General features: G+C 46.2%; 1 protein-coding gene across 1 annotated transcript in view; it reads right to left on the reverse strand.

Moving 5' to 3' along the window:
• Window positions 1-403: 403 nt before the first annotated feature.
• The window catches only part of LOC146027319 (FRAS1-related extracellular matrix protein 1-like), a 110,796-nt gene continuing 86,321 nt past the window's right edge, over window positions 404-24,878 (reverse strand). Inside the window, exons 26-30 of the mRNA XM_083158250.1 lie at window positions 21,971-22,172; window positions 20,595-20,739; window positions 19,870-19,999; window positions 10,297-10,369; window positions 404-603 (exon numbers count right to left, since the gene is read on the reverse strand). Coding sequence (XP_083014376.1) covers window positions 404-603; window positions 10,297-10,369; window positions 19,870-19,999; window positions 20,595-20,739; window positions 21,971-22,172 — 750 coding nt within the window. The remainder of the gene's footprint in view (window positions 604-10,296; window positions 10,370-19,869; window positions 20,000-20,594; window positions 20,740-21,970; window positions 22,173-24,878) is intronic.

Below are 24,878 nucleotides of genomic sequence, written 5' to 3' on the forward strand. Positions count from 1 at the left end.
ACATGTACAGCAAATACAGATGGTTTGCTGGTGGTCAGGGCAGGAGGTGTGAATACCGTATGATAACTGTGACAGACACCAGCGCTGGGGTGCCGCTTAGCAACAACATAAAATAAAACGCACCACTTATCTAACCAAAGAGGGCACCGGGCCTCTCCTAGCAACAAGCGCTGGCAGCTCAGAGTTCCTCTGATTGGCTGACATTTCTTAACCGGACATTGAGCCAGATGAAGCAAGCTTCAAAAGTGATAAAATGGAGAGTGATAAACAACCAGCCAATCAGCTCCTACCTGCCATGTCACAGACTGTGTTTGAAAAATGTCAGACAGGAGCTGATTGGCTGGTTGTTTATCACTCTCCCTTGTATCACTTTTGATGCTGGGTGCATCTGGCCCATTTTCTGTTATCTGTTTCGGGTCACAGCGGGTAATCTCTCTCCGAATCCACCCTCACCTCCTTTGGGATCCATGATTTCCACTGTGGCCTCGCTGTTCTTTCCCAGCACAGAATTCTTCGGCGTCCTCAGTAATATCTTAAGGAATTCGTGATTTTCTTCCAACCCGTCATTCTTCAAGTAAATATTCCAGAGTTTTGTGGAAACACCTAAAAGTGTTGGGGGAAAAGCAGAAAACGAGACATGAATATTCTGCCATTCGCCTAATGTATGTATCTACTGTGCAGGTCTCCAGCAACATGGCGCCAGTGCTTCCTTCCTGGGGACATATCAAGTCCGCATGCACCAATCACTCCGATACGGTTGTGGCGGCCATTTACCGAGTGATTTCTGTCAGTAGTGAAGGGACAGCACCGCGGGACACCAGAGGGGTAAGTATAATATATGGGTGCAGGATGAGCGGTGTGGCCCTCCTGGACCCAGGTGCCCATCTGCACCGCACACACTGCATCCATTGCATGCCACAGCACTGTAACCCCAGCACTCCACTGTGCTGAAAATGGGGTCTGGGCCTTATTTACGCATATTCGTGGCCACACCAGGGGGTAAATTTACTACAATAGAAGTTCTACTGAAGAAGGAATGTTGCTACGGGCAACCAATCAGATTTTATCTTTTAGAAGGTGCTAAATTAAAAAAAAAAGTAGAATCTGACTGGTTGCCCTTAGCAACATTCTATCTTCAATAGAACTCCCATCTAAGCGCTGAGAGCTGCTGCCCATGACCCGTGCCACTCTACCTCCGAGAATAGGCGCTGTGCTCATGTACACCGCATCTATTCACTGCTGCTCTGATCAGCAGGTAGCACGGGGACCAGTGGCGCCGCGTTACTATTATTGAAGCTCCCCCCCCCCCCCCGCACAGTTTGACAGCGCCCCCCCCCCCCCTTTACCCCCTCCCCACCACCTTACCCCGTTTATACATCCGCTGGTACCTGCCGTTGTGCCGCATCAGTCTGCAGTCCCGGCCGGGTCTCCCTGCTCTCCCGGCTCCTGCTAATTAAAACTGACACTTAGAAAATGGCTGCCCCCGTACAGCAGACCGTTTTTAAAGGATGCTAGAGGAGGCCTGCGCCTCCTCTAGCATCCTCAAAAACGGTCTGCAGTACGGGGGCAGCCATTAAATAAGTGTCAGTTTTTAATGCAGGAGCCGGGAGAGCAGGGAGACCCGGCCGGGACTGCAGACTGATGCGGCACAACGGCAGGTACAGGCGGCGGCATTAAGTGGAGGCAGCGGGTAACGATAGCCCCACAGCCCCCCCGGCGCCCTCACTCACTAAGCGCCTCCTCGCCACCGTGGGGGCTGCAGGGCTCTAGTTACTAGTTGGTTTAGTATTTTGTTTCTGCTTTAGTCTTACACTGCAATTTAGATTTCAGTTTGAACACACCCCACCCAAATCTAACTCTCTTTGCACATGTTACATCTGCCCCCCTGCAGTGCAGCATGGTTTTGCCCATTGGAGAAAGATTTTGCGTTTGTGATCCTTACTGAATAACCTCCGTAACCCGGGAGCTATAGCCGTACTATCGGAATGGAATTCGCAGATTTGCGAGTCAACGAAACGCTGCTCACAAGCACGCCAGCCTCACGCATGCCCGCATCACGCACGCTAATTTCACCCGCTCGTATGCGAATGGATGTTTTGCATAAACATCTATTAGCAGCTTGCGTGCGTGGACGAAATTATTCAATTATCGCTGACCATCAAATGATTTCTAAGGCGTTTGCAAATCTAACTCGCTCTCTGGTGACTTAGATTTGCGGCGAGTTGGATCGGAAAGAGTGTGGGCAGCCGCCATCCGGTGACGTCAGCTGCCCACCCCCGGCACCCGATTCATGGGCGAATTACCACGGGAACGCCCAGCGTGTTCATGGGGACGCCACTGAAAGGCTGGGCATTCCGATGGGCGTGTCTGGAGTCTGCGGCCCCACGTCCCCCGTCCGCACTGTCAGGCCGACGACCATACAAGTCGCCGCGTCCGCTCGCACAGATGGCCTGCACACGCACATGAGTGAATTTCGCAGCGGTGAGTAGGAATCAGAATGACCTCCTTAATGTATAAATAGTCAAATTGACCTAAAAACACAAAATAAAAAACCCCGTCTGCTGCATCCAGTAATTGAGATGTGGCTCCGTAAATCTGTCTCTAATCTCTGTCAGAAAACAGTTGTGAAGATATTTCCTGTTCCGCGCCGGAGTCGGTGTCACCTGGACAGATGTCACTTTATAAAACACTAAGCAGATTTAATGTTGATTCTAATGAAATGCCTTTTACAACCACAACCTCTAATTGAACGCTGACCCTGTGTTAGGTTTCAAACATTTGATTTACTGGAACATTTTATTTTGCTGGAATCCATCAGGAGGAATAAATTAACTCCGTACCGGTAACTGGATTATAAATTACTCGTCAGCTGTTGCGGGGAGCAATAGGGGCAGCGCGAGAGGAGACACACAGACGACGCGGCTATCTGCAACGCTTAACGAGGACATAATGTATATACACGCTTACACGCAGATTCTCTCCCCTTTATTTCTTTTTATATTTCTTTTTTATGTTGAAAATCATCGGCTATAGCCAACTCTAAACTGTGGGCATGCTCTTGCCCAAAACCAAAATGGCGGACGGAACCACGTCTAAAAAACCCATAGAGTATGCCGAAAATGGATGAAAACCGTTGCCCCCCCCACAGCACTGTACAAGCGCCGACATCATAATGACTTCAGATAATACTACGAGGGATCCGTCTTACTGGAAAGATCAGAGACGCTAATCCCGGAAGTGGGGCATACGAAACCGGAAGTGCGGGAGCCGCACTTTGCCGGAAACAGACCAGACGCAGCGTCAGTGCTCTGGCGCGCGATTGGACCATGTGCCTGGTCAGGGACAGCGGAGATTGGCCAGTCATAGGATAAATAGCGGACTCCATTGCTCATTAACACACTCCTTGATAAAGACCTCAGTAGAGGTGGAAATGCGTCGGAGGGGCCCTGAAAGTTTTCTGTTTGGTGAGCTTCGTGGATATTCTGACCTGTATCCCTGGATTTCGGAGAGGGTGTACCGGTACCTGCTTAGAGTCCTTGGATACCTTATGTGATCGATGAGAGCTGCCTAAACTCAGTTCTCTACTTAAAGGGTAATTATGCACCTGCATCCCACCAGTACTTGGCCCACCATTGTTTGGTGTGTTATTTGTATTTGCATGTTTTATTATATATTATTGGATTATCTATTAAAAAGAACTTACTTCACTATTTGGATATCTTTTGTGCCTTTTATCCTGGTCTGCTAAACCCACGGTTAATACCGAGGAAGCAGATTTGTCTATACAGGAAAAGGAAAAAGGCGCCCGAAATTAAGCTAAGGGGTAATTCGGGAACAGTGACCCTATCCCCGATTCGGAGGCGGAGAAGAGGAACGTAGTCCACTCACTAGGGACGTAACATTCCTTTATCTTTTGGTGTGCGCCGGTGAAGGGATCTCCTCAACTTGTGTATTTATACACTAAATCTTGTTGAAATCTAATATGGTGGTTACAGGGCCGCCATCAGGAATTTTGGGGCCCAGGACTCAATTCCAGTCCTGGCCCCCCCCATCTCACTTGACTTACCGTAACCCCATCTCCTCTTCCGCTGAGCTGCAGCACCGAGGTCCAGCACAGGCTTCTTCAACTCGATCCCGGTGGCCAATGAAAATGCAGCACCAGATGGTGAGCCAATCAGAGCTCACGTACCGGCAGCCACTCTGATTGGCTGCCAGTACGTGAGTTCCTTTTGGCTCAAAGCCGGTGCAGCATTTTAATTGGCCATCGGCTTCCTGGGTTGAATAAGTCTGTGCTCTGCTTTGTTCAGTGCACTGAGCGCAGCGCAGCGGAGGCAGTTGGGGGGAAGGGGGCAGCTGCACCAGTATTTACAATAGCGTCCTGTCTTGGCGCTACATTCACCCACATTACCCAAATTCCCGCAAGCTGGGATCAGCACACAGATTGGAGAGCGAAGGAGAATTCACAGGCACAGATGTGAGCAGGTACAGATCCTTGTGGGGGGGAAATATTTGGTACTTGTGTAATATCTGGACCCCCGATTTTGTGATTGTATGCCTTACCTTAAGGCATACAATCAGATGCGATTTTCCATAGGATTCAATGTTAACATGGTCCTGTTCATTTCCCCACTATCCAAGTGGGCATAGAGTTGATTTTATATAGAGTGGCGAGCGCAGCGAGCCACCGAGCCTGAAGCGTGGCGAGTGCAGCGAGCCCCGCGGAATACATTGTAAGTAATCCGCGGCCCCACGTTTCGCGCTCGCCACTCTATATAAAATCAACTCTATGCCCACTTGGATAGTGGGGAAATTAACAGGACCATGTTAACATTGAATCCTATGGAAAATCGCATCGAATTGCATGCGATCTCGCATGCAATTTTGATGCGTTTCGATGTGATTTTCCGACCCGATCTTAAAATCGGGCGCCCAGTTATTACACAAGTACCAAATATTTTAATGATCCACTGAACCCCACAATTAAAATGTTCATATAAAGACAATACAGGTATAATACATTCCAGCTAATATCACATTCTCTCTAGTATACCTCAAACTTCTAGGGGACTTGTGTATTGCCCCACCACCAAACCTTGATTATTGTAAGTTAGTGGCTAGTATGTATGGTTTGTCAAAAGTGGAGTTAATTATTAAAAATGTAGTTGAATATGTTCCTGAATGTATATGTGAAATGTGATAATAAGTGGGGGGAATTGGTTGTAACTAGGGGACTAGGCAACAGCCTAGGGTGCCTGGTGGTATGGGGCACTAAAGTGACTTAGAAGTCTCGGAGTCTTGGATAACGACAGATAGGAAATGTACACTAAAGACCCCCATACATTATGTTGAGGTATCGCCAGGGGCGCCAACAGGCGGTAAAATGGGAGGGGATGTGGCAACGCCCTAGTGAAAAAAAATAAACCAGAGGGAGAGAGGACAGGCTGCCGCTGCCTTTCTGCCCAGCTCAGCACACTGCACTGAGCAGCATATGCTGAGATGGGGAGAGAGGCTGTGCTGCGGCGGCAGCCTGTCATTTCTCTCCCCATTGCCCGGCTTCTTGCAGCGGGGAGGGAGAAATGGGACACAGGCCACTCCATCTGACCCGGGTCAAGCTAAAAAGTACCAGCCTTCTCGATGCCAGTGGGTATCGCGTGCTAGCATTGCATACGATACCCTGGCAAGTGATCCGGAAACTCTGCGTTGGAGGGATCACATCTGATATAATGCATGCAATCCTAGCAGGGGCTGTGGGTTAGACAAATCCTTAGTACAGGCCATGCGATGGGACCACGCATCAAACCCGGAGGTACAACGCGTGCGATTTGCCACTTTTTATCCGATTTATCGGCTCAACGTGTTGAAATCTGATAAAATCGGACAACATGGCACTAGTTTATGGGCACCTTTAGATATTAGAATTTGTACAATAATCATCTCTATGCACCCAGACATGTGTAGAACAGATGAACAATAATTGGTCACATCTAAAGGGGCAGATATTCCCAAATAATATCACACGGCATATAAAAAAGCTGTCCGTGTCCGCTGATCCCTGCCGTGACATCTTGCACACACTGAAAGGTGGAGGAGAATACTGTAGGGACAGTACAAGAGGGTGTGGCATAGCGGCCCGACAGTCGGAATTCCAATGGTCAGTATACCGACACTGCCGGTACTCTGACAGGGGGGGGGAGGGGAGACGAGCGCATAGAAGCCGCGTGTCGGGCATTTAACAGTCGGCATTCCAATGTAGGTATACTGACTGTTGGACTCCCGATTTTTGGGAGGTCATCCGGCACCCGTACAGGAGGAGCCTAGGGACAACTTTGAATAAATGTCCTTTTTGGGCAAAAACACCCGGTTTCACAACCCAACGCTTAGTAAATGAAAACCCTCTCTGTCTCTCTTTTCTCCCCCCCCCCCTCTCTCTCTCTCTCCCCAGTGCTACCCAATCATCCTTTTTCTCCTTTTCTCTCCCCCTCTTACTCCATCTTCTCTCTTCCCCCTTTTACCTTTGTTTCCTTTATCTACACTTGACTTTATCATATAGATTATCCTTAGCACCACCGTTTTTATTTTTATCTATACTATTTGGAACAGCCTCCCTTTCTCTACTGTTTGTACCTGTGCATCCCTGAGTGTATATATATGAGTGTATATAGCTGTATATAGCAGTTTACAGGGGAGCTGTATACGGCTATACATATTTGCTTGTGGGTAACGTTGCTATTGGTTGATGTTAGGGATGGCCATCGAGCATCGATGATTAGAAATCATCGATGGTTCATGGTCGATGTCGAATACTTTTACCATGGCAACGATGGCCATCCCTAGTTGATGTTCACGAGCATCTCCGTCTTACCTCTGCCTGACTCCAGTCGCAGGATTATTTCTGAGGCAGATAGCCGACCGGCAAGAGGACAATTTATTCCGCCTGGCGCTGGGTTTATAGATTTTCCCAGCACTCTCTGCTCCCCCTTTCATATAACACCTGTGTCACGTTATTTGCCGGCTCTCCAAAACAGATGTCCTCTCATAATCCCGATGAGTTAAGTGATCCCCTCGCCATGAATTTAATGAATTTTACATTCCCTGCTGAATTCCAAAGGTTGGCTCGTCAGCAAAGAGAGAACAGTGGCCAAATCACAGGGCTTTAGAAAATGCCATTCGGCTACCGAAATCCAAGTGTTACACTTACACTGCTGTACAAGGTCCGCGGCGCAGCGCTAGTAGGATAATGTGGGGGCCACATCGATCAGTAGCGGTTTTTACCTATGGGCTGCAGGACTGCAGCCCCCTCCTCCCCACCCCCAGGTAAAATCCGCCACTGTGCTCAGCCTAAGTGAAGCCAGATGCAGTCCGTGAGACTACTGGCTTCACTGTGACTGGCAGTGATGTCTTATTGGAAGTCCGACCTGCCAGTCACCTGCATAAGGCACTTCCTGCTTGGCCGTGCAGACCGATTTGGCTGGGGGAATGTGCATGCACAGTGCGTCACAGCGCATGCACTGGTCCCAGCGCCTGTCATCTGCGCTGTACAGGCACCGGAACCACGAGAGAAAGCATCGGTGAGTGGTGGCGGTGGGCGGCAGCGCGGACAGCAGCAGCGGCAGACACCCTCCTTTAATGAGGTAGGAGCCGCCACTGATATTGATCCATAATTGTCTAATCATGCTTCTATGGGCATAAAAAACATATGGGGCACTGACTTTTGAAAGAGGGAGAACCACGATGGGAGTACTCTAGCCGACGGTATACCCACTTGGCAGTTATTGCCTTGTGATCACCAGTGATATTACCTGGGACTATAGAATACTTGTGGGTGGAGATTTATCAAAGCTGGGATAGAGAGATAAAGTAGCAATCAGCTCCTACCTGTCATTTTTCAAGCATACTCTGTAGCGTGGAAGTTAGGAACTGATTGGTTGGTGCTTCATCTCCCTCTGAGCTTTCATAAATCTCCAATTATTTCCATGGGAGAAAATATTGTGCCCTAAACTGGTCCAAATATTCAGGGGGAATGCTTGCATGAAAGAAGGGAGTCTCCTCTTTAAAACATGTGCCCTGGATGCCCCCTTAGTAGTTATTGTAATAGTATACAGCCCCACTTAGCGATAGGACTTTTTTCCCTTTAATAAGTAGACTTGTTAATAATATCTGCTGCGGCATTCCCATGGGCAGGGCTGCCAATAGGGGGGTGCTGTGGGTACAGCTGTCCTGGGCCTCAGCCTCTGGAAGGGCCGGGAAGCTCATTTTGCCTGCCGCACCCCCCCAACTGCGTTGAACAAAGCAGGTCCCGGAGCGCCGACTTATTCAACCCAGGACGCCGGCGGCCAATTAAAATGCTGCACCGGCTATTGAGCCAATCAGAGCTCGCTTACCGGCAGCCAATCAGAGCGGCTGCTGGTACACGAACACTGATTGGCTCACCAGCCAGTGCTGCATTTTAATTGGTTGCCGGCATCCTGAGTTGAAGAAGACTGCTCTCCAGGGCCGGTGCAAGGCACCGGAGCGCCCCAGGCGAGTCGGGGTGGGGGCACCCCAGTGCCATGGTGTGTGTGTGTGTGGGGGGGGGGTACCTGTTGCGCCTTCTGGGGAGTAAGGGGTGTCTATTCCGGGATCTGACAGGAGCCTGCGCGGGTACCTGTCCTGCGACGCTTTGTGTATAAACCTGGCGGCGGCGGGGGTCCCTGCAGTGAATAATAAATAACTAGCTCTATCCGGCGGTCGGGCGGGAAGCGTATCTGTTTTGAAAACACTGGCCGCACGCTGATTGGCTGAATCAGCGTGCGGCCAGTGTTTTCAAAACAGATACGCTTCCTGCGCCGCCGCATAGTGCTAGTTATTTATTATTCACTGCAGGGACCCCCGCCGCCGCCAGGTTTATACACAAAGCGTCGCAGGACAGGTACCCGCGCAGGCTCCTGTCAGATCCCGGAATAGACACCCCTTCCTCCCCAGATGGCACAACAGGTACCCCGTGGCATGGGGGGCGAAATGCCGCCCTCCAGTGGCCGGCGCCCTAGGCAAATGCCTAAACTTGCCTAGTGGTGGCGCCGGCCCTGCTGCTCTCCGGTACTTCCGGGCTGCAGCTCAGCGGAAGAGGAGATGGGGGAGCAGGAGCCGGGTTACGGTAAGTCAAGTGAGATGGGGGGGCTGGGGCTCGGTCTGGAAATGAGTCCCGGGCCCCAAAATTCCTTATGTCAGCCGCCTGCCCTGTCTTCGTCGTAGCGCTCTTAAATAAAAGTCAGTTTTCACTGATTTATTTGCGAAGGCAGGAGAAATCAATCAATGGTCAGCGACCATCAAATTCGGGGATTCGGACAGGCAGCGGGCGATGTTTGTTTCTTACCGAGACAAGCTGAATCAGGCCCTTTGTCTCTGTGAATGGCAGACTCTGCGCTCAGGAGTTTCCCATATAGTAAACAGCCCCTCGTTGTTTAGGGTCCATACTAGCAGGAAGGGAACGCACACGCTGGTTACACCGGTTCGCGGTCACTGGGCAGACAATGTCTCAGTCAGCAGTCATTATTATCTCGAACACTAATGGTCAATATTGACTAGGTTGACACCTTGAAAAGGTGGACATTGACAAAAGGTTGACACAAGCTTATGGTGGACATTAAAAAAGGCGACATGAGTTTTTCACATTTTCTTTAAAAAAAAGGTGTTTTTTCATACTTTATTCTCCATGTGGGCACAGAGTGGGAATATGATAGTGCCCGAAGCATGGCGAGCGTAGCGAAGGGACGCGGCACACTCACACGGCGCCCATGTCAGCATAGGCACGAAAACACGTGAAAAACTCATGTCAACCTTATTCATGTCGACCTTGGATATGTTGACCATTTCAAGATGCTGACCTAGTCTCTGTCACTGTCAACAATGTGTCTAAACATGGGCCTTCAGTGCCTGCCGGTGGGCTCTTCACATCCAGGGGCAAAACTGTATTCACTGTCATTTATGTCAGAGGAAGCTGCTGGTCTGCTGAGGTAAAGTGCGCTACGATCCATACTAACACTGCCCCTTGTGGCCAGGTTGTGAATGCCACACCCCCACAGCTCTTCCCACACCCACACATCACTGGCCACACCCACACCAAACTGGCCACACCTCCTCTGCTTCTCACAATAGGCCCTTGATCATTTTCGGCTCTAGTCCCATGTGGCTCCTTATCCATCCGCTTGCTTGTCCCCCGTCGCTGTCATACTATTTCGTTCTGCTTTGGACAATATAGTCTACAAATGCATAAATAAAATATTTCAGTAATTATTAAAAAACAATGTGATAACCAACCTGGATCAAACTGGACGAGACTCGCGCTGCTGTGTGTGAAATCCATCCCCAGCCTGGCAGAGATTTCCTGTACCTTTAAAAAAAAGAAAAATCCTCTTTTAGATTGTTTAGTTGCACTGTTGCTAGGCAACAGGATGAGGTGCGACACCTTTAATCTGATATTGCATAAAAAAAAAAAAAAACAACGACATAATTATCTCATTCAGTTATTGGCCGAAGGGCAATGAGGATTCAATGCAGGGCTGCGAAGTCTTTTTTTTTTAAATGACGTACCCTTCAGTATTGTGCCTTCCTACCTGGCACCCCAAGCACTGATAACATCCCCGGAGGCAGAGATCGAACAAGCGAAACAAGTAACGCAGACAGATGGCCAGCGTTCACCCCGTACAGGGAGCAACTACCCAGGCCTGACCGGGGATGGGAGCATGGAGCATTTCCCGGTGGCTGTCTGGTTATCTGGTCGCCCAGTCATTGCATTGGGCTCCCCTTATCGCTGAGGACCAGATTTCCCTAGGCTTGCTTATCTTACACTTTACATTTCCCTGCGCACAGATCCAGAGCCCCCTCATAAATATCTTCCCGCAGCCCAACAGCCACCTTTCAGGACTTGGCAAGCGGCAATAGGTAATGCTGGAGGTGGTCTTCTTCCAAGCGCTGCCTCTGGAAGCCCCCCAAACTTTCCTGGATTTTAACAAGTGGACGGAAATAGAACGCTAAGCCACGGCTGCTTTTACAGAACCCACAAATGTGGAAAATGATCGGAGGTTTTACCATTTACAGGAAAGGCAGAATTTAAATCCAAGTCACTCTCATGTGAAAGCGGACGTTATATATTGGTAATACATACACATGTGCCTTTCTTGGCAGGACCGAGTATGGTTTATTTAGTATGCTGCGGACAGCAGCAGGAGTGAGCGGTGACCCCTAACACGCCGGCACCAAGGGTCATTTGTGAGCGTAGAAAAGCAGAACCGCAGAATAAAAAAAAAAACTTTTCTTTTTTTTTGTGATATTGATGCGAAGTTCAGTCATGTGCCCACAACACAACATTTCTGCGCCTCGCTGTTATTTATTGCAGTATGGAAGCTGTGAGTAGGAACAAACAATTACAATGTCGCTATGCAACATAACCCTAAGGGATTATCACGTCTTCTGCATTTTCACATTTTATGGTTTTATCCTAATTTACAGGTGAAGTCATAACTATCAACATGAATAATGTCAAAATTCAAAATGTTGGCAATGAACATGTCAACAACTGCAAAATGTCAACATGTTAAGGATGTCAATAAGGCGAATGCAGCATAGGACTAGGCACTAGAGGGAGTGTAAGGGTTAGGGTGAGGGTGAGAGGGTGAAATTTACTAAAATGGGAATAAGACTTCACATGTGATGTTGCTATGGGCAACCAATCAGAATCTACTTCTGATTTATTTAGCACCCTCTGGAAGATAGTAGATAGGATCTGATTGGTTGCCCATAGCAACATCACATGTGAAGTCTTAACCCCTTCATGACAGAGCCAGTTTGTGCCTTCATGACAGAGCCCTTTTTTTCAAATCTGACAGGTATCACTTAAGTGGGGATAACTTTTTTTTGCTTTTACTTATCCCAGTGATTTTGAGATTGTTTTCTCGTGACACATTGTACTTCAAGTTAGTGGTAAATTTTCGTCGATACAGTCTGTGTTTTTTTGTGAAAAATACCAAAATATCGTGAAAAAATGGAAAATTTAGCAATTTGCAAAATGTTAAATTTTCTGCTTGTGAGACAAATAATCATACCACTCAAAATAGTTAATAACTAACATAGACCATATGTCTACTTTATGTTGCCATCATTATTTCAACTTCCTTTTAATTTTTTTGGACACTAGGAGGCTTACAATATGAATAGCAAATTCTCAAATTTTCATGAAAATTTCAAACACTGATTTTTTTAGGGACCAGTTCAGTTCTGATGTGACTTTGAGGGACTTGTATGTGAGACACCCCCATAAATGATGCCATTTCAAAAACTGCACCCCTCACAGTATTCAAAACAGCATTTTGGAAGTTTGTTAACCCTTTAGGTGTTTCACAGGAATTAAAACAAAGTGTAGGTGAAATTTCAAAATTTCTTTTTTTTTGCAGAGTTTCAATTTTAATACATTTTTCTAACGAATACAGTAGATTTTACTAGAGAAATGTGACTAAAAATTGATTCCCCCAATTCTTTTGTTTTCAAAAATATCCTATATGTGGCCCTAGTGTGCACGTTGACCAAACCACAGGCTTCATAATAGAAGGAGCACCTACTTGATTTTGGAGCCTCCTTTTTATGAGATTTTTTTTTAGGCACCATGTAGGTTTCTAGGCACCATAAGTGCTAAAAGTTAGGAACCTCCCCCACAAGTCACCCCATTTTGCAATCTACACCCCTCAGGGAATTCATCTAGGGGTATAGTGTACATTTCAAACCCCCAGGGGTTTCACCAATTTTGGTACAACTGGGATGTGAAAATGGAAAATTACATTTTTTTACACAAACATGCAGTTCTGGCTCAAAATTTTTCATTTTCACAAGGAATGAAGGAGACAAAGCACCCCAAAATCTGTGCCCCAATTTCTCCCGAGTACGGCAATGCCTCACATGTGACCAAAAAATACCAGTTGGGTGCATGGCAGGACTCAGAAGGGAAGGAGTGATTTTTGGATTTTGCAGCAAAGATTTTGGTGGAATGAATGGTGGGTGCTATGTTGCATTAGCAAGACTCCCAAAGCACCAATACAGTGGAACCCCCCCACAAGTCACCCCATTTTGCAAACTACACCCCTCAGGGAATTCATCTAGGGGTATAGTGTACATTTCAAACCCCCAGGGGTTTCACCAATTTTGGTACAACTGGGATGTGAAAATGGAAAATTACATTTTTTTACACAAACATGCAGTTCTGGCTCAAAATTTTTCATTTTCACAAGGAATGAAGGAGACAAAGCACCCCAAAATCTGTGCCCCCATTTCTCCAGAGTATGGCAATGCCTCACATGTGACCAAAAAATACCAGTTGGGTGCATGGCAGGACTCAGAAGGGAAGGAGTGATTTTTGGATTTTGCAGCACAGATTTTGGTGGAATGAATGGTGGGTGCTATGTTGCATTACCAATACAGTGGAACCCCCCCACAAGTGACCCCATTTTGCAAACTACACCCCTCAGGGAATTCATCTAGGGGTATAGTGTACATTTCAAACCCCCAGGGGTTTCATCAATTTTGGTACAACTGGGCAGTGAAAATGAAAAAAATACATTTTTTTTACACAAAAATGTACTTCTGGCTCAAAATTTTTCATTTTCACAAGGAATGAAGGAGACAAAGCACCCCAAAATCTGTGCCCCAATTTCTCCAGAGTACGGCAATGCCTCACATGTGACCAAAAAATACCAGTTGGGTGCATGGCAGGACTCAGAAGGGAAGGAGTGATTTTTGGTTTTTGCAGCTCAGATTCTGGTGGAATGAATGGTGGGTGCTATGTGGCATTAGCAAGACCCCCGAAGCACGGTGAAATGATGAACCTAATAATCCATAGATGTGTGGTATATTTTGAAACACTCCTTTATACATAGGCCGGGTTTGTCGGGGCAAGTTTCACAGTGGAAAATAGTTTCCTTTCTTATTCCCTTTTTATAGCAAACTTTGCACCTTTTTTGTGTCCTGCCCTTTCTTGCAGTGGAGGGGATTTCGTTGGGAAAATGCTGCCCTGGTACAATACGGGGGCCAGTACTAGAAGTACTGGGGCCCTCTGCCTGCTGATTCCCAAATGTTAGGCTCTTTATGACTTCCTCTTGAAAGTGCATAAATGTCCCCCTCTGGCCGGTAGAACGGAATAGCACGTAAGCGTTATACAGTGCCATCTGGATGATATACACGGCCAGCTTCTTGTACCAGATATTTGTTTTCCGCAGGGCACTGTACGGCTTCAGTACCTGATCTGAAAGATCCACTCCGCCCATGTACTTATTGTAATCTAGGATACAATTTGGTTTTGAGGTGTGGGTACTGGTACCTCGTACAGGGATGGAGGTGGTACTGTCTCCATGAATTGTTGTCAGTATAAGGACATCCCTCTTGTCCTTATATTTGACCAACAACATATTTTCGGTGCATATTCCCCTGCTTTCACCCCTTCTCATTACTTGGGCAATGTGCGTTTTGGGGAGGCCTCTTTGGTTCTTGCGCACAGTACCGCAAGCTGCTGTACCTCTTGAACCAAGGGCCTTAAACAGGGGGATGCTGGTGTAAAAGTTATCCACATAGAGGTGATAACCCTTATCCAGGAAGGGGTGCATTAAATCCCAGACAATTTTTCCACTAACACCTACGAGGGAGGGGGGGCATTCTGGTGGTTCAATTCTTGAATCCTTCCCTTCATATACCCTAAACTTGTGGGTGTACCCTGTGGTGCTTTCACACAGCTTATACATTTTTATGCCATACCTTGCCCTCTTACTGGGAAGGTACTGGCGGAATTTAACCCTTCCTTTAAAATGTATAAGGGACTCGTCGATACTAATACATTTATCAGGGATGTATAGCTCTGCAAATTTGGCACTGAAATGATCAATGACCGGCCTGACTTTGAATAGCCTGTCAAAGGTGGGATCATCTCTGGGTGGGCACTGTGCATTATCGGTGTAATGTATAAATTTATGGATTGCCTCAAAAAGAGCCCGGGGCATGGCCATACGGTGAAATGGGGTGCTGTACAGAACATCTGTACTCCAATATTGCCTAATTTGTGGCTTTTTTACTATGCCCATATGTAACACCAGACCCCAAAACGTCATCATCTCTACTGCATCTACAGGGGTCCACCTAGCAAATGATGACGTGGGGTTTTGAGCAATAAACTGCTGGGCATATAAATTAGTTTGGTCCACCATTAAATTTATAAAATCATCAGAGAAAAATAATTTGAAAAAGTCAATTTCTCTGAGACCTGTTGAATCAAATTGGATTCCTGGGATGGCCAAAAACTCAGGAACCTGGGGCTCAAAATTGTCTGGTGGTGGGGTCCATACGAGATCAATTATTGGGGGGGGGTCTCAGCTGCTCTACGGGGGCGTCTTTGAGGGGGTCCCTCATCATCAGAGGAGGAAGAGGAGCTTAAGACAAATCCTTCAAATTCCCCGCTTGCCTCACTGGCTGTGTCAGAGTCAGAGGCAAGCATGGCATATGCCTCCTCCACCGAATACATTCTCCTGGATGACTGGGACGACATTTGGGATGACATTTGGGATGCCATTTATATTTTTGTGTTACTGGTAGTGAAATGTTTCAACGCGTGTATAGTGTAGGGGGGGGGTACAAACTTTATTTCAACCCGAGGGGTATGTAGTGTGTAGTGTGTATGTATGTAGTGCAGAAAAAAAAAAAATACAAAAAAAAAAAAATTGAAGGGTTCAAAAAAAAAAAAAATGGAAGGGGTTAAAAAAAAAAATGGAAGGGGTTAAAAAAAAAAAATGGAAGGGGTTAAAAAAAAAAAATGGAAGGGGTTAAAAAAAAAAAAAAAATGGAAGGGGTTAAAAAAAAAAAAGGTCCTGCGCCAAAAATTGAGCACAGATGTTGGTCAGTAACGTCCGTCACTGAACAGCGCTCAAAGGCAACAGGAATTTGATCCAAAAAAAAAAAAAAATAGATCAACCCTGTGCCGAAAAAGCTGATCAGTGATGTACGTCACTGATCAGCGCACAGTGGCCACAGGACACACACAAAATCACAGTGTGTGTAAAAAAATAAATGTAAAAAAGACCCCACAGCACTCACAAAAAATAAAAAAAGGTGATCAGTGATGCGACACTGATTACCAGTGAGGGGCAGCAGGTGCACAACCTTTGGTGGTACTGACAGGTATATATAAAAAAAAAAACCTCTGTACCCCCAAAAAGTTGCTGATCACCTCAGATATAGTGATCAGCACAAAAGGCGGGGGCAGCAGACACAAAATTTAGCACTCTCTATCACTCTCTGTCACTATCTCTCTCTATCTCTCTATCTCTCACTATCTATCACTCTATGACACTGCAGCAGCAGCACTGACAGGTATATCTATATATAAAAAAAAACCTGCGCCCCCAAAAAGTTGCTGATCAGTTAATTTATACTGATCAGCACAAAAGGGGGGGCAGCAGTCAGTTATATAAAAAATATATAGCACAATCTGTCACTATCTCTCTATCTCTCTCTCTCTATCTCTCTCTATCTATCTTTAGCTTTATCACACTGCAGCAGCACAAAATATAGCACTAGGCCTCTCTATCTCTCTCTATCTCTCTCTATCTCTTTCAGTTATATAAAAAATATATAGCACAATCTGTCACTATCTCTCTCTCTATCTCTCTCTCTCTATCTCTCTCTATCTCTCTCTATCTCTCTATCTATAGCTCTATCACACTGCAGCAGCACAAAATATAGCACTAGGCCTCTCTATCTCTCTCTATCTCTCTCTATCTCTCTCTCTCTAACTCTCTCTCTATCTAATAAATCGCAGCAGCACAAGATGTCACAGGATGTCACAAGATGTCACAAGCATAAGCAATATCAATGATCAGGTAAGTATTTTGGATGGGTTCTGGTCAGTATAGGCGGCAGCTGGGCACGGTGACCGCACTGCACGCTATTCCAGACCGGAATGGCGTCTGCAGTGCAGTCACCGTTAGTTTAAACCCCCCTCCATGGCTGTGATTGGTCCGTCGGTCCGACGGACCAATCACGGCCTTTGGGGGCGGGAGGGGTGAGGTGGGGTGACACCAGTGTCACCCTTACACCCCGCGGTGATTGGTGCTGTACTTTACAGCACCAATCACCTCCGATCCCGTGTCACCGGCGAACGTTATTCGCCGGTGACACAGAAAACGCTGTGAATGGCTGTTCACAATGAACAGCCAATCACAGCGATCGCCGACGGGGGGGCGGCATCGCCGCCCCCCCTGGGCATGCACGGACATGTCTGCTGTCAGGGACAGCAGACATCGTCCCTCTGTCACTGCGTCTCTAGACGCAGTGACAGTTTTAAGCCATGACGTATATATACGTCAACGGTCGGGAAGTACTTCCCGGCCATGACGTATATATACGTCAAATGTCGTGAAGGGGTTAATCCCATTTTATTAAATTTCCCATCTTAGAGTTTGGCACTAGGGGGAGGGTTAGAGTTAGAATATGGGAGGGGTGCGCTAGGGTTAGGCATCAGGATAAAGGATAGGTGCAGGCCAGGGGAGGGGAGGGTTAGAATTAGACACCAGGGGGAGGTTTAGGCTACAGGAGGGGAGGGTATAGTTAGGCTCTACAAGGAGGGCTAGGCTATTGCAGGGGCGGTTATGTTTGTCTATGGGAGGGGATGGTTAGGATTATGTACTAGGGGGAATTTCAGGGATAGGCAATGGGACGGGGGGTTATAACTAGGCGCTAGGAGGAGGTATGGGATTAGGCACAAAGGGGAGGGTCAGACACAATGGCTAGGATTAGGCCATGGGAAGTCAGGGTTAAGTAACATGAGGGGAGGTCAGAGTTATGCAATAGGGGAGGGTTAGGTAACGCCGGGAGGGGAGATACGGGTTTAGCACAAGGATGAGACTTAGGATTAAGCACCAAGGAATGGGTTAGGGTGTAGCTACAGGATGGAAGGTTGTGGTCAGGTTATGAAGGTGGAGGGTTAGACAGCAGGAGAAAATGTGTGGTTAGGCTGCGGGATGGGAGCTTAGGGTTAGGCAGCAGGAGAAGAAGAGATATGGTTAGGCAGCAGAAGGAGGGTTATAGGTTAGGCAGCAGAAGACGAGATAGGGTTAGGCAGCAGAAGACGAGATAAGGTTAGGCAGCAGAAGTAGGGTTATAGGTTAGGCAGCAGAAGACGAGATAGGGTTAGGCAGCAGAAGACGAGATAAGGTTAGGCAGCAGAAGGAGGGTTATAGGTTAGGCAGCAGAAGACGAGATAGGGTTAGGCAGCAGAAGACGAGATAAGGTTAGGCAGCAGAAGGAGGGTTATAGGTTAGGCAGCAGAAGACGAGATAGGGTTAGGCAGCAGAAGACGAGATAAGGTTAGGCAGCAGAAGGAGGGTTATAGGTTAGGCAGCAGAAGACGAGATAGGGTTAGGCAGCAGAAGACGAGATAAGGTTAGGCAGCAGAAGGAGGGTTATAGGTTAGGCAGCAGAAGACGAGATAGGGTTAGGCAGCAGAAGACGAGATAAGGTTAGGCAGCAGAAGGAGGGTTATAGGTTAGGCAGCAGAAGACGAGATAGGGTTAGGCAGCAGAAGACGAGATAAGGTTAGGCAGCAGAAGGAGGGTTATAGGTTAGGCAGCAGAAGACGAGATAGGGTTAGGCAGCAGAAGACGAGATAAGGTTAGGCAGCAGAAGGAGGGTTATAGGTTAGGCAGCAGAAGACGAGATAGGGTTAGGCAGCAGAAGACGAGATAAGGTTAGGCAGCAGAAGGAGGGTTATAGGTTAGGCAGCAGAAGACGAGATAGGGTTAGGCAGCAGAAGACGAGATAAGGTTAGGCAGCAGAAGGAGGGTTATAGGTTAGGCAGCAGAAGACGAGATAGGGTTAGGCAGCAGAAGACGAGATAAGGTTAGGCAGCAGAAGGAGGGTTATAGGTTAGGGTTAGGCAGCAGAAGGAGGGGTAGGGTTAGAATGTGGGAGGGAGCTGAGGGTTTAAGGCTAGCTCTGGGGGCGGGAGGGGTAGGGTTAGGCTACAGGAAAGGAGGTTGGGGTGAGGCACCACAGTGAGGGTTAGGGACGTGGGAGTGCCTCTATTACAGGTGTCACTTTATTGAAAGCTATTATATTACTTTTATTTTGTAATGGAAGCACTCAATATAACAACTCTGCCTAGTATACTATATATCCCAAACAATGTAATGACAGGACAGCACAGCACCGCTGGCGAGTGGTTAGCATTCCTTCCTCAGAGGCCTGGCATCACGCGTTCAGTGCCTAATCAAGACCATATCTATTTGAAGTTTGTATGTTCTCCATTCAGTTGAAGGTTGAAGGGTGCCGGATGGCTCTCCGACAGTCGGGATTCCGACAGTCATTCCTCCGACGTCGGAATCCGGACTGCTCCCTCGTGGGGGCCCACGACCCCCTTAGAGGGAGAATAAAATAGGTGGCGAGCGCAGCTCGCCACTGCGCCCGCAGCGTGGCAAGCGCAGCGAGCCCGCAAGGGGCTTCATTGCGCTCTTCACGCTGTGCAGTCGGGATTCCGACGTCTGAGTAATGACTGTCGAAATCCCGACTGTCGGGGAAATACACCACACCCCAGTTGAATGGGTTTACCTCTAGATGCCACAGTTTCCTCTCAAACCCCAAAAACACACTAGTAGGTTTTTACAAGTTGTAAGCTCCTCTGGGACAGTGACTGAAATATATATAAAGTGCTGAGTAATATGTGGACGCTTGTATATAAATGGGTGTAAATACTAAAGTTTCACATTACACAAAATAAATGCTTTTTATTGCTATATATATATATTTTAAGTACCTAATTCCACCAAAAGGGCAAATCTCAGAACCCCCATATATATTATATGTTACCTTTATGCCAACAAAAGCCGGATCCCTACTGCTCCCCGTTCTCATGAGATTCACTGCAAGCGTCCCGGAGTTCTCACAGACGCGGTAATACGGCTCTGCCAGTCCTAGCACCGACCACCGCAGCTCCAGCCTGCAAATACTCACAATGGTTACACAGCACAATAGTGTAATGACAAAAACACATGACTAGAGTCTTGTATGCGCTCGGTGTTTTACCATAAAATCAAGGCCCGGATATAATTAGAGGCCGTATAGAAGGATCGCAGAGGTGACAGACTGTGTCGGCTTTTACTAACTTGTTATTTTTTGTTATTACTGTAGCAGCATCTGTGTGGAATAATTACTGATAAGTATCAGGGTCATCTTAACGCATAGGCATACTGGGCAGCTGCTCAGGGCCCCACAATTCCAGGGGCCACCGAGCAGGGGCGGGTGGTGGTCACACCATCAGAGGGACCAGCCAGCATTCTCTTCCTGCCTTCCAGCCTGCAGCCAGACAGTGGATGATTGTCAGCATGCTGATTGGCCAATGTCTGGAGCTATACACCAATCAGAGTGCTTACATCTGTTCACTGTATGGAAGCATGTGGAGAGACAGTGCAGGAGGACACGTTATGATTGGTATTAATTGGCTTCCATGATTGCGTGGTCTCATGATCCCAGAGCGGCCAGCCAGGAAGAAGGCAACCTTGATATATACTGTATATATTTTGGAATCCACTTACGTTTCTGGGTTTTTTTTATTTCCTGCTGGATCAGAGAGTTGAAAGTCAAAGCTGTCTGAATTCACTTCAAATAAGGGGTTTATAATGTACCGAATTGCCCTTTGATTTACGTCTCTCTGTGTAAATGTCCTACCAACATGGTCACCTACAAAACAAAATGTTTAAAAGTAACAGTCACATGATTTGTAGCAAGTTTCAATATACATTTTTCGTAGATGTTTTTTTTTTGCAAATCATTATCTCCTTTTTAAAATCTCTCTAGAGGGGAAATAAGTATGGCTTCCATACACACAGATTATTGGCATGTGATGTGATGGCAGAAGGGGAAGGGAGGATGTCACTTTGAATAGAGAGTTTAGAGAGTAAGCTTGCGAGCAGGGCCCTCATAACTTTGTCTGTAAATACCCAGTTTGTTTTATCATTGTCTCCTATTGTAAAGCGCAATGGAATATGCTGCACTATATAAGACACTGTTAAATAAATAATAATGACACGTCACCTAATGCAGATGTGGTTGATGATGATACATTGCAATGATAGGGTGGCATATTGGAATGCGATCCTGTGTGGTAAGATCCCAGCCAGATCGCATTGTATATGCAAACCTTAGCAAATGTGACCCAAAATTCCACCACCGCCACAGGTCAGCACGGGGCTTCCATTTCCGGCACGGTGTATATGATGCCATAATGCTGCTGAAGTGAAGAAGTGCCACTAAGAGGAGTAGGCTCTGTACATGCTGAATACCAGGTGAGAGGGGGATATGGGTCACAGAGAGTAAGGGAACCTGCTGGAGGGACACATGGCATGGAGCTGATGGCGGGACACAGAGCCATAATGTGTACATTACATGTATAAGGGGCACTACTGTGGACATTATGTGTATAAGCAGCACTAATGTGGACATTACATGTATAAGCAGCACTACTGTGGACATTATGTGTATAAGCAGCACTACTGTAGAAATTACATGTATAAGGGGCACCACTGTGGACATTATGTGAATAAGCATCACTACTGTGGACATTACATGTATAAGGGGCACTACTGTGGACATTATGTGAATAAGTAGCACTACTGTGGACATTACATTTATAAGGGGCACTACTGTGGACAGTATGTGTATAAGCAGCACTACTTTGGACAGTATGTTTATTAGGGGCAGTATGGTGGGTATTATGTGTAAGGACTACTACTACGTAGCATATCTTGAATAAGGGGCACTACGGTGTGAATAAGGGGCACTACGGTGTGAATAAGGGGCACTACGGTGTGAATAAGGGGCACTACGGTGTGAATAAGGGGCACTACTCAATGATTGTTACATACAGAATGGAATGTGCAATGTCTAGTACTGTACATCACATTGCTGATACCTGTTTTTGCATTTTCCAAGTGTCCAAAATTAGGAGATCGCAGAATAATGTAAAGAATGTCCTCATCTGCGCTGTCGGGGTCTGTGGCCTTCAGGGTTCTGGCCGTGAGCTGGATGGCAGATTTCCCATCTTTCAAGGTCTCTACAGTGGACGGGATTTCCTTGTGAAGGATACGCGGAGGCATCTTATCCACATGTTCCACCTAAGGGTACAGCAGAGATAAGGACATTAATCTGTAGATGCAGAAAACTAAATCATGATACGACATATAGAACCACACAAAAACTAAAGTCCTACAACATGATAATTACAAAGATGTAATGTCAAAGGTCACAAGTGCTGCCATCTGTGAGGTCACATGGTGATGTCACCAGGGCAATTCCTGCATGGCAGTGCAAATATAAATATGTAAACTGATCTAATACTATTTTAGCTGTCAGTTCTGATCAGATACAGGTAACACTACATCTGTAAGTGCTAAAGAAAGGGACAATCGGAGTCCCCTATGGTTCTTGGGTACACAACTTCGGGTGATGATTAGCACACGTGAAGGTGAGAAGACCTAAAATATGCTCTAGACGTCTAGAAATGTTGCACTTTTAGATCTGGCCAATCACACACAGAGAGTATGGCCAAGCCTGAATAATCTAAAAAGTTGTACCTCTTGATAAAACTATAGTACATTAGCGGGATCGGCCAACCACATTGGTAATTTGCTCCGACCACACCCATTTCCGCAAAGGTAAATCAAGCCCCTTCTAACCGCCACAAATTAGAAGCATATGATATGGTAAAGATTTCATGAGTATCCAAAATATTACTATGACACAGCTTGTGACAACCATGGTCAATCGACAAGCTGCACTCAGCAAATAATGAATCAATTTAAATAATGGCCGCCTCCATAAAAATTAGAGATGTGTGCGGTACCCCCCCCCCCCCCCCCCCCCCCCCCCATTTTATTTATGGTTCTAATTTCATCCTCCTGTTTTTGGTTGTGTAAAACCACCCTCAAATTCGGAATAGGATTTTGTTTCGGGCCAAATGCAATAATCAATGATAAAAATCGATTTAAAAAAAAACATCATCATTATTGCAACCCAAAATCCAAAAATACTATATATAATCCAAATTCCAATCTGCTGGTAGATCCGAACTGGGACTCATTTCGGAGCCGATCTTTTCTGGAGATGCTTCCCAGGTTTTGGTTTGGTTCAGATCCCCAAAATTTGGATGAATTCGGATTACTGCGCATTTCTAATAAATATATTAACCTTTTGAGTGCCAAGTGAATTTGTCAAAATAGGTGCAAAAATTGACAACAAACGTTTTTTATTCATCATAACAACCTGTACCATGTTACCTTATATAGGAAATCTTTTTTTTTTTCCACAACATTTTTTATTTGAATTTATATATCGAATGTGAGAGACGTCTGCATTTTTAATGGATATTTTGCACATCTCTCATAGAGACGCTGGCACTTACAGGGTTAAGTGCAGAAGTGGTATTCCAGAAACTCCTCACCCAGGGTAATGAAGGTAGAAGAATTTCCGATATTAAGTATTGGAGTGCATGCACGTATATGTCAAATAAAAAAGTGAATAAATCTGAAATTTCATAATGATATAGAGTAAATGAAAGAATAGTGGAAGGAAATGTTTTACTTTAAAAAATATTTTTTTTGGGGGGGGGGGCGGAAAGTTTTCTACAGCAGATCGTGAGTACAAAGAACTTTTTTTCACCTGTTCAGATAATTTGTGCACCCTCTGGGAACACTCACCTTAAAGCCCGTGTCCAACTCATTAGTTGCTTCAGTGAGTGCGTTCTGGATTTCTTCTATGATGACTGCCTACCTGACATCTTATGACATCTGATTAGTAAACTAGGCCACGAATTTAAGAAATAAGCAGTTTCGCCAGTCATGCCTATTAACTCCTTGTGCACCTAATCAACACGACAGCTGGGCGCATGTGGCAGATCAGCTGTAGACGGGTCGCCAAATATGTATATGAGATAAATACGTTTATTTCCAGCCCATTTATATGTATAGAAGAAAAGAACTCTGGGAGTGAAATCCGATGAACAAACGCATTTGTAACTTGTAAATAAATAAATCAGGATTATTTTATTTGTCGAATAATTCCTGGTGGGTTTTTACGCAACCGGGGAAACTTTGACGGAATAACCATAGAGGTAGAAGACCGATATCTGAGATTGAATGTAAGCAAAGAACCGGCAGTGTAAGAGTTAAGATGCTGAAGATTCCACGGTCCTTGGTGTGGGACTCACTGGGGAGCTGGTCATACAAATCTTTCCAAAACACTGACTCCTGAACTTTTGCCAGAGGTGTCCCTCCCCAGTGGTTCTGAATGCAGAATTACCCAACATGTTAGACCTGTCAGTTCTCCGTAAGCAGTTTAGTATGTACAGTAATTCAGAGTACATGGGAAATATGAAGAAACAGCACTAAGGCGCTTGTACATTATTTATGCCTGGGGCAACCTAGAACGCTGCTAAAATATCCTTCAAAGATTGTGTGTTTTAAAGGCAAGTTCCCTGGTATGAAATAACTACTCGCGGTGTTGGCAGATCATCTATCTATCTATCCCGTACAAAATTAAAGTGCCAATACATTTTTATGGCTACCTTTGCACTTCAAAACAATATTGCTGTTTTAAAGTCTAGGTAGACGGTATACGTACAAAATGTAGACAGGTCAACAGTGCTTAAGGTCGACAGCTTCAAATGCTCAAAATAAATAAAAAATTGGGGGGGGATTGTCACATTTTTTGTTGGTGCCGCCATCTTGGATATGGGCAAAAGTGCCATTGGCCAGTCTGCACCCTTTCTGTAATTCCTGACTCTCAGCCTATGGGGATGAAGTCCTGGGTATATAGCCTGGCCT

The sequence above is a fragment of the Crinia signifera genome, chromosome 8 (assembly GCF_055691185.1).
Source record: "Crinia signifera chromosome 8, ASM5569118v1, whole genome shotgun sequence".
Taxonomy (NCBI): Eukaryota; Metazoa; Chordata; class Amphibia; order Anura; family Myobatrachidae; genus Crinia; species Crinia signifera.